General features: G+C 40.1%; 1 protein-coding gene across 1 annotated transcript in view; it reads left to right on the top strand.

Annotated features, from left to right (window-relative positions):
* The window catches only part of ATIC (5-aminoimidazole-4-carboxamide ribonucleotide formyltransferase/IMP cyclohydrolase), a 67198-nt gene that overhangs the window by 55250 nt on the left and 2172 nt on the right, over positions 1-9776 (top strand). The window contains exons 14-15 of the mRNA XM_015821654.1: positions 2161-2343; positions 5116-5271. Coding sequence (XP_015677140.1) covers positions 2161-2343; positions 5116-5271 — 339 coding nt within the window. The remainder of the gene's footprint in view (positions 1-2160; positions 2344-5115; positions 5272-9776) is intronic.

The following is a 9776-nucleotide window of genomic DNA, read 5'->3' as shown; positions in this document are numbered from 1 at the left end:
ATTTTCTGAGATTGTGGATTTGGGGTTTTCATGAGCTGTAAGCCATAATCATCACAGTTATGACACATCACGGCTTGAACTATCTTGCTTTGCATGTAATGAGTCTATCTCATATATTAGGTTCACCTTTTAAGTTGCATTACTGAAATAAATGAACTTTTGCACGATATTCTAATTTTTCGAGTTTCACCTGTAGTACTTAATGAAAATGTACTAAGGGAATCATCCAGAACAAAGATCTTTTGCTGATGTACACTCTTTCAATTTGAAATGACAGATCTCAGGTCATTTTAGACACTCATATACTTGATTAGTATATTTGGATTATACACATATATAGTGAGGCTTGAGCTAATTTCTTGTTTTGTCTGTACCTAAATCAGCAGCTCCCAACCTTTTCTATATCGTGCACCTCTAGAACACTTCTGATATATTCTCGCACCCCTTACAAAAGTTTGAAATAACGGCAACAAATTATGCATATACACTATAATTTTGAAAATCCAAGTTTTTGCATCCCCTGGAATATTGTCTCGCACCCCCGGTTGGGAACCCCTGACCTAGATTAATGACGTTTTAATAGTTTTATGCATAGGCAGAGATTTGCCTGCTAGACTATAGAATTAAAGAGTGATGATGGTTAATGAGCACAAATATATCCACAAAATGACCACAGCTTAAAAAGATAGTTATGTGTTTAGTGATAGTGGATGGTATGCCTAAAAGCAGACATAGATTTGGCTTCTTAAAGAGGAATGGGTCAAACCTGCAAGAACTACAGGAGGTATATGACAAATGAGGTCACCAAGGGATAGGGCTGAGTATCTTAAAGCTTTTTCAATTAAGAGTTTGATTCGTATTTTATTTCAATTTTTGATATAGTTTAAAAGACAGAATTATATATATATATATAATTCCTCCCCTCTCTATTGGCAAGTTAGAAGCACGCTGCGGTCCTAAAGGCAGTAGGGTTTATAGCTTGATATACAAGGAAATTTTGCAGCAGAGTTCAACAAGGAGAAGGAACAATAATCTGAGCAGTTTGTAGTCTAAGGCAGGGGTCCCCAATCTATGGGCCGAGGCCCAGTACCGGGCCGAGTCCTTTTGGCCACCAGGCCGCAGGAATGGCTAGTGGCCCCATTTGCACATGCGCAGGGGCGCTAGTAGCCCGTTTGCACATGCATGTTAGTGCTAGTGGCTTGTTTGTGCATGCATGCAGGGATTAGTGGCCTGTTTGCGCATGCACATAGGTGCCAGCCCCACGGGTGCATGTGGCCCTCTTGTGCCTGCACGCAAATGCTAGCGCCCCTGCTGTGCGCACGCCTGTTTGCATGTGCGCACGTAGGAGGAGTGCACACATTTCCCTACTCCTCCCTTTCCCTTCGGGCTGCCAACCTAGAAAGGTTGGGGAGCTCTGGTCTAAGGGATTAGGTATGGGGTGAAAAGGTATCCCTGGATTTCCTTTTCATTCCAAGAGATGAATCCTGAGACTTATTTTGCTTCTTGTTGAATCTCCTGCAGTGCCTATAGAACGAGTAAAAGGCAGTCAGTTTCCAGAGAGTCAGTTAATGTGACATCAGTGGAGAAGCTCAGGCAGGAGCTCCCTAAAAAATGTTCCCTTTAAGTCAGGGGTATCAAACTGCTGGCCCACGGGCCGGATACGTCATGCCAAAACCGGGCCCACCCCAGCTCCAGCAATGGGGAAAAAGTCACGATACGTTACGACACGTCACGTAACGTGACATGGCGAGTTTGACACCCCTGATTTAAGTGGTATGTAGTATTCATTCTAAAAGGCCTGAGAGAGGATTACAAAGTGAGACAACTGAATAATTATTTTCTGCTGAGTAAGCAGAGGCTGCTGCTGCTGCTACTGCTGCAGACACTGGAGGAGAAATGTAGCTTATCGGAAATAAGATAATTTTACAAATAAAAGGACCGAGCAACAAAAGTTGAGTAGTGAGAAGGTCCTAAGTTTATAGTTTGTACTATTAACTTGAAAAGCTATGATTTGAAATAATAAAACTCTTTGTCTACTAGTAAAGCTGTAAGGAAAACAAAATATGATTCTACTGTCATGACCTTTAGTGATACTGACATAATGAAGTATATACAAAATTTTTCATATGCCTTTTAATTATATTGTTTCATGTGTTTTAGGTGATTGGAATTGGGGCAGGGCAGCAATCCCGTATCCACTGTACCCGCCTGGCTGGAGAGAAGGCAACATTCTGGTGGCTCAGACATCACCCACGAGTGCTTTCCATGAAGTTCAAAACTGGAGTTAAAAGAGCAGAGATCTCCAATGCTATTGATCAATATGTTACTGGGACCATTGGTGAGGTAAAGCAATCAGGCACATCACTGGAAACAACTCTAAAATCATATGTAGACTTCAACCCAGAATTTTCCAGACAGAATCGTGAGAAGCTCAGCTCCAATTCTGGGAGTTGAAGTCCACTCATCAGAGTTGTCAAATTTGAAAAACACTGATCCATATAATCGTTTGTTCCTAATGAACTATGATTTAAAACAAGAGTTTCAACCATTGAAATTCATCCTTGCTTTATTCAAAAATATGGTATGCATATTCAAATTAGGATCATATCGGAATGAGTATTGTTGAAGTTAGTCTGTTTTTTCAAAGGTTTGGGACACTTATCGGCTATTATTTTTTTCTACATTTTGGGGGAGAGTCTAGAATAGAACACAAGGTCATTATTTTGTGCTGGTTCTGGTCCTTCATAGCAGCTAAATTCCAGAAGTGATGGGTAACTTTGATAACATTTGTCATATCTTCCTAAAAAAATTATTCATGTTTCTGTTTATTTAACATACCCTTGGAAGGATTACTAGAAGAGAATAATATTGGGACCACCAGTTTCATAGCTTTTCCATATCAGTCCATAAAGGCTTTTGATGTTGCTAATCCCTGAGATTTTGTCTGGACTGCATAAAAATGTGTCTGTTTTTTGAAAATGATGATTGAGAACATGCTAATTGGTAGTCCTCGAGATACAATCGTAATGAAGCCTGCCCATTAAGGTTGTAACATTAACTGAATCACATTAAATAAACGAGCCTCATCCCTCCCCAATTCATAGGTTAATCATATGCATGGGTAGTTAAGTGCAGATGGGGTTCTTCAGGGGTAACGAATATCATAGGAGGCCTAGTGCAGGAACAGGACCACCTGCTTCCAGCATCTCAAGGCCTCCCCCCACCCACTGAGATATCTCATGGTTGCTTCCCACCCCTCAGGGTCTCCAGAGCTGCTTGTGCCTTCTCCACACCAACCCCCTATTACCAATCACTCACTTATCTTTTGAACAGTCTGGGCCATGCAGTGGGCAACTTTTTCTCAGATGCTGGCAAAGCTGCTTTTTTTCCTCAGATCTCGCGTTCTTACATAGGCTCATTTTTGCACACGGATGGAATCGTCTGTAAGAAGATCTACCATGTCCCTGTAGGCCTCCTTTGGTTCCAGCCTGGGCAGCACCGAGGCACCCTTTATGTGCTGCTGGGTAACTGATTTAAATGAGCCGTGTTGAGGATTGAGACCAGAAAGCTAGTTTGGGCTAGAGGAGGCAAGACCGTGGGCAGTTGGGCAGCCGGGCAGAGTGGCAGCAGAAGAATTGAGTCACTCGCAGCAGTGCCATCGCCAGGGATGTCCAAACTCCTCATAGCGAACCAGGTCAGAGCTGCCACCAGACACCATGCCTGGGATCCCCATGCCACCCTTGTTTGTTCCCCTCTGGTGCCTTGGATGCTGGAGCCTAGGCTGCACTCTCTGGCAGCAGCAGGAGGGCACCCCCATAGCTGCTCGCATCCATGGTGAGAGTTCCTTCTCTTGGGGAGACCCCACAGCCTGCAGACGCTTCCCTGTTTTCCTGATCTTCACTGTGACATACACAGCAGGCCAAATCAAAGCACCAAGCTCTCCATTTCTCTTATCTCTGGCAGCACAATTGGCAAGGTTCAGGCATGAGAATGGAGAGCCTGGCAATCCAATTCGGCCTGCCGCATGCAGTGTGTGCAAAAACAAGTATGTGTAAGAACATGAGATCTAAGGAAAAAACCCAGCTTTAACAGCATCCAAGAAAATGATAGCTGCTTTGCTGCTGTGTTGCCCAGCCTGTTCTGGAGCTCTGAAGATCTTCAATAGGTAAGTGAGTGATCAGTGACAGGGTGTGGAGGAACACGTGGAACCTAATGAGCTAGGAAAACTGGCCCAGTGCTTGTGGCCACCCAACAGAGCAGGATAGGGGGGGGGGAATAGGCACCATGTTACAGTCAGTTATGGTCAGTCGTAAGGGCGACAGTATGATGCAACATACATAACTTTGGGACCAGGAAGTACAGTTGGCAGGGATGTCATAAGTTTGAATATGTATATTGCAACATACATAACTTCGAGACCAGGGAGTACTTTTGGCAGGGATGTCATAACTTTGAACCATCGCTAAGTGAACTGTTAAACTCAAGGACTACCTGTACCAATTACTTAAACTAGTTAAACTTCCTTTGAGAAGGGAACCCTTTTGTAGAACCATCACTAATGATTGAGGGCAAAAACATTCTGCCCGGATTAGCCTTAGACCAGTAAAAGTACCTATTTATGTGAAATCTAATTTGACTATAGCAGATGCAAATTATTCTAAGACCCATATGTGTGGGATTCTTGGAAAATATTTGGGAAACTCATGGATATTCCAAAGGCTTTTGATCAACATTATCTTTCCCCATTAGTACCTACTACCATATCCCTCCCTTCCTTACTAGCCCTGTCCTCAGGGGCCTGGTACAGAGTCCTCAAGAATATTGTGCTTCCTAGAGTGTACATATATTCCAAGTATATTCTCTTCCAAAAAAGGCATGGGGGTATCTGGCATGGCTTATGGAATAGCAACTCATTCTTAAGGACTCAACAGTGATCCACCTGAAAGAGCCATGTCTTCATTTTTAGGAATCCTCCTGTAAGGCAGTGGCACATCTAATCACCAAAGATGACAACTTGACTCACTGCTTAATATATTTCATTGTCACTGTATTTGCCATGTTTATATGATTGAGATTTCCTCCATCTAGCAGATGATTAAAAATACATTTTTACAGGGTGAAGATTTTGTGAAGTGGAAGGCACAATTTGAGGAAGTCCCCAGTTTGCTTACAGAAGCAGAAAAAAGGGCCTGGATTGGAAAATTAAATGGTGTCTCACTAAGCTCTGATGCATTTTTCCCTTTTAGGGATAATGTAGATAGAGCAAATCAGGTAAGATGGTGACATTGTGATCTCTTGTTCAAGTCACATAATGAAAGATGCTCTTGTTTAATCAGCTACCCCTATGTTAATGGAAATGTTTGGCTCTTTGAAACATAAAGTAGCAAGCAAGCTAGATTACCACACTGAGGTGATTGTGGACAAGCATTAATTGGAGAATGAACAGTAACATGTATCTCAGGCTGACACCAACATTGCTTACAGTAATTCCAAATCAGAGTCCCTTAATAGTCTCTCTTTTGGCAATTTAGCACTAACACAAAATACAAGTTTCATCTCATCTTCTGAATCTCCAAATTCACAGTTCCTTGATTTACTAACTTAAGACATTAGTGCAGGTTTTGGGTTTTTTTTGTTTTTTTTAAAAAAAACTCATGTTACCAACTTGGAGTGCATCCTCCAAAGAGATGAAAGAAAAAATGTCTTGTTAGTCATTGTCAATTCAATAAATCAGGACTCGCTCCAAAACAGGAGTTTCTTCTCCTACCATGAATTGCAAAAGAAGAACTTGAGAGTCTTCTGACTTTTTAATCATCTGCCGAGTCTGCTGTGGAAAGCCAGAAGTTATTCCCATCTTTTCCAGTGCCGTGTAAGGCCTACTAAGAAAAATAAAGGTGGTGATGGCGGGAGTGGCATGCAACGTTTCATTACAAATATATCTTAGGCTTATTTTCTGTGGCGGTTTCTACTTCCCCATCCTTTATGCACTGACTGCTGAGTTTTTCTAGTTAGTCTGAGCTCAGCAATCTGTAGCCACTTTTTTAAAATATATTTTATTAATTTTCTATTTTTACAATCAAGTGCTTAATAGACAATGTGATGACTGAGTCCATTAATAATTCTGTGGTACATATAAGCTTCTTCAAACTAAATCCAATATTACACCATCCAATACATCCTCTCTTCTTCCGGTAATAGACATTTTTCCACACTAAGCAAATACAGTTCTTATTGTTAATAAATATACAGTTGAATATCAGCATTTGTTACAGTTTTCTAATAGTATCAATAATATCAGTTTAGAATATCCTTTCTAACCAAAACATATCTTAATTGCATTTGCACTCAATATCCATTTATTCAGTCCATATCCTATTTTTGCTTTTTTCAATTTTAATTTCCCATCCATGTTCAAAATATCCCAATCATTTATAATTTCAAAACAAGTTATATTTGGGTAACCAAAAGCATCCCTTATTCAAACTTCTTAGCATTTTCTTATTTTCCTTTTCATACCAAGATATGGTATTCTGATTACAAATCTTATCTATCTAGTTATAATAATACTTCTATTTCTAGCAATATATTCTTAACCATATTCAAACATCTAATTAATAATATAACAGTCCCTCTAATAGGTCAAAGCTTCTGTTTTCTTCAGTCTTACTCTAGCTTTCTTCCTTTGCCAATTAACTTTCCAAGTCAGTGCATTTGGATCATCAAATAATTCTTCCTCTATTTTTGTGTATATTATTTGGAACAAGAGAAACAATTTAGTTAAAGTACTTTATTTTTGGAAGAGCTAGCCCACTGATATTTATTAAACAGCCTTCCTCCTTCTCCAGTTCCCCACAGTTCTGTTAATGGCTCTATCTTCCATTCCATCGGCTCTCCTTCCTTATCCTCCAGTATACTCTGAAATCTTGGTTGGTAGAATGTCTTTTCCATTTCCAATATTATCGTTATGTCTTCTAAGTCTTCATTTGTCTGAGTCTGGCTATTAGTTTCTTCCTTTAGATCCTCTGTATTTGTGTCAGCATTCTCTAGTTTTCCTTCTATTTTCTGGGTTCCTAGTTCCTTCTCTTTAGTTATTTCCTGAGTTTGTAGATTTAACTTAGAAAATTGTTCTTTTATTTCCTTTGTTATTTTTAAGGATGGTTTTTTACCATTTAGAGCTAAATATGGAACATCCATTTTATTTTTTGTAAGTGGCCTTTATAGAAATATGTTTTAAGAGTTTAGAAAGTTTCAGTTAATTGTCATTGGAGCTCCAGATTACCCAACCCACTTATCAATCTGTTCTTAAACCTCCCCTAAGCAAATATAAGTAAAATTCAAATTTTTCTGTCCAATGAGAAATATATCCTTTCTGTCCAGGGAGAAGAAAGAACCATTAAAGATTGTTTATCAATCAAGATTTATAATCCAAAATGTTCCATCATATCAGACAATAGTGTATGTTTCTTCTACAGGAAAATAGTTCCACAATACAGTCTGAAAGTATTTGTGTTCATAGTTCAGACAGGCCAATTTTAGAGTAGTTTATCATCTCTGCCACACAGATAAGCAGCCCCCAAGTCTGTTCCCTTTTCTCAGCTGCAATCTTAAAAAATGAAAGCTTCCAAGGCCAGCCAAAGTCTTACTAATTCTGGGCTTCAAGCCAGTTTTTTTTTTAGGCATAATAAGTTGTAGTGCCATAATTCACCACTAGATTTCATTAATGCCGTTTTCAGTTTTTAAATCCAAAACTTATATTGTAAACTTTTCAAAAGCACTTTTAGTCCCCAAATTTCCAAACCATCTATATATATTAACTCCAAATTAGTCTTGTAGGTTTCTCCATTTTCCCCAAGTAATTAATTCGCTGCTTTTCTTTTCCTGAGGGAATGGGGCAGAAATTCCCCTTCCCCCTCTCATTAGGGAGAGTGCTTTGGGCAGTTTTTCAGGAANCCAGTTTCATCCACGTTGCTGTAAGATTGCTTGTTGGTGCTTATTGTCTTTCATTGTGAGCAGCTTTTGACTGGCTACACTATGCGAATGTAGCCAGTCTTTCCCCTGCCAGTTTGGAGGGCTTCCTCGGATCAAACAGGAGGGCTGCTGCCTCCCCACGATCAGCGAGGGTCCCCTCCTTGCTTATCGCCTCTACAGGGTGACTTTCGCCCCTTTCCAGGATCCCCTAGCGGGGCAAAATCGAGTCCCATCTTCCTGTGTCTGCATCATCGTGACGTCAAAACCAGAAGCCAGCAATCTGTAGCCACTTTTGATACCACTTTGTTATTCTGCCCACAGAAGCAGAACACAAAGTATGCTCAGGATACTTCTCTACAATCTTTTGACCCCAGCTTTTAATCAATACCAGTGGGAGTTACCCTTAAAGTAAATTAACAGAAATGTATCACAGACACACCCTTAATTTAGATTTTGCTTCAGGTGTTGGCATAGGCAGTCTGGATGTAATTAGGATTGAAATCACTCATTTGTCATGTTCCTACCATTTTGTGGTGAAATATGCAGGACTAGGAAACACATTAAAACAGTCTTTCCTCTGAAATTATGAGATCCAGTAAGATTTTAGGGGCAATTGACATGATTGCTGACATTGCCCTTCACCAGGGCTTAGATTTTTGCTAGTAACTACAATCAGGGAAACAAAGAGAATACTACTGTCTAGAATACTACTGAGGTTGAATGAAACATCTGGGTCATTGCACCTGCTATATTACAGTGAGGATGGTAAAAAGGACTTTCTTGAAGCTTTATTGCATTCTCAAGTAACAAATCTACAGAGGTTTTTAAAGTTACATGCAGATTAGTATTAGACCTATCAAAGGCCCACTGTGCTATGTGGAGATTTGCAAGACATGCCAAGGTAAAGTAATCCATAATTAGTAAATGCTACCATCGTTTCACATTCAAATGGAGTGTCTGAGGCAGCCTCTTGTCTAGTTTTGTGGGAACAGTCTAAATTTTGTAAGCTGAGGATCCAGACTGCAAATGTTGACTCTTGCCCAATAAGATAGTCATCTTGATCAATTAAATTATTTCGAGGAGGGGGTTGATGCTTTGACTACTCTTTTCAGAAAGTTGTTTGTTCTGGGCCAAAAAGGCAAATATCTCTTTCTGAGTAAAGGAATCCAGAGGAGGGTGGTGATCCAACTGAAAGTGTTCTTAGCAATGACTGTGTTTCATCTGGATTATGTGAAAAAATTGGCCTTGATTTGGCTGACCTTTACAGGAGAGAAACTGTGTTTTTCATTTGGTTTTCTTCTGGCTTTGTCAATTGATAGAAGTATTGTCCTTGATCAGCTGTATGAATTGGGGGTACTTTTATGTAACACTTGTGCTTTTAATAGTATGTTCCCAAGATTCGTACTAAGAGACTGTGGGTTGGTCCTCTGGAGTCTTACTATGGCATGCCCCAAGATGCTGTCTTTCTTTGATAGTATTCAATGTTTATATGAAACTACTGGGTGAAATCATTAGGGGATATGGGCTGAGATGTAATTGATATACTGATCCTACATCCCCGTTTCTCTGTATTGTCTGAAGGGGGTGAGAAGTATATCACCTAACTGGGCTCTTTGAGTGCAGTACAGGTAGTCCTTGACTTACAAGTTTGGCTAGTGAACGTTTGAAGTTGTAATGGCACTGAAAGAGTGACTTATGACAATTTTTTACACTTAAAACCATTGCATCTTCACCATGGTCATGTAATCAAAATCCAGACACTTGGTGAGGCCCCTCCTTAAGAAGCCTTCCCTGGACCCAGATGTATT

The sequence above is a fragment of the Protobothrops mucrosquamatus genome, unplaced genomic scaffold (genome assembly GCF_001527695.2).
Source record: "Protobothrops mucrosquamatus isolate PMUCROS unplaced genomic scaffold, P.Mucros_1.0 scaffold1377, whole genome shotgun sequence".
Classification (NCBI taxonomy): domain Eukaryota; kingdom Metazoa; phylum Chordata; class Lepidosauria; order Squamata; family Viperidae; genus Protobothrops; species Protobothrops mucrosquamatus.
The sequence above is the reverse complement of the archived record's forward strand: the minus strand, read 5'-3'. Positions and strand labels throughout refer to the sequence as shown.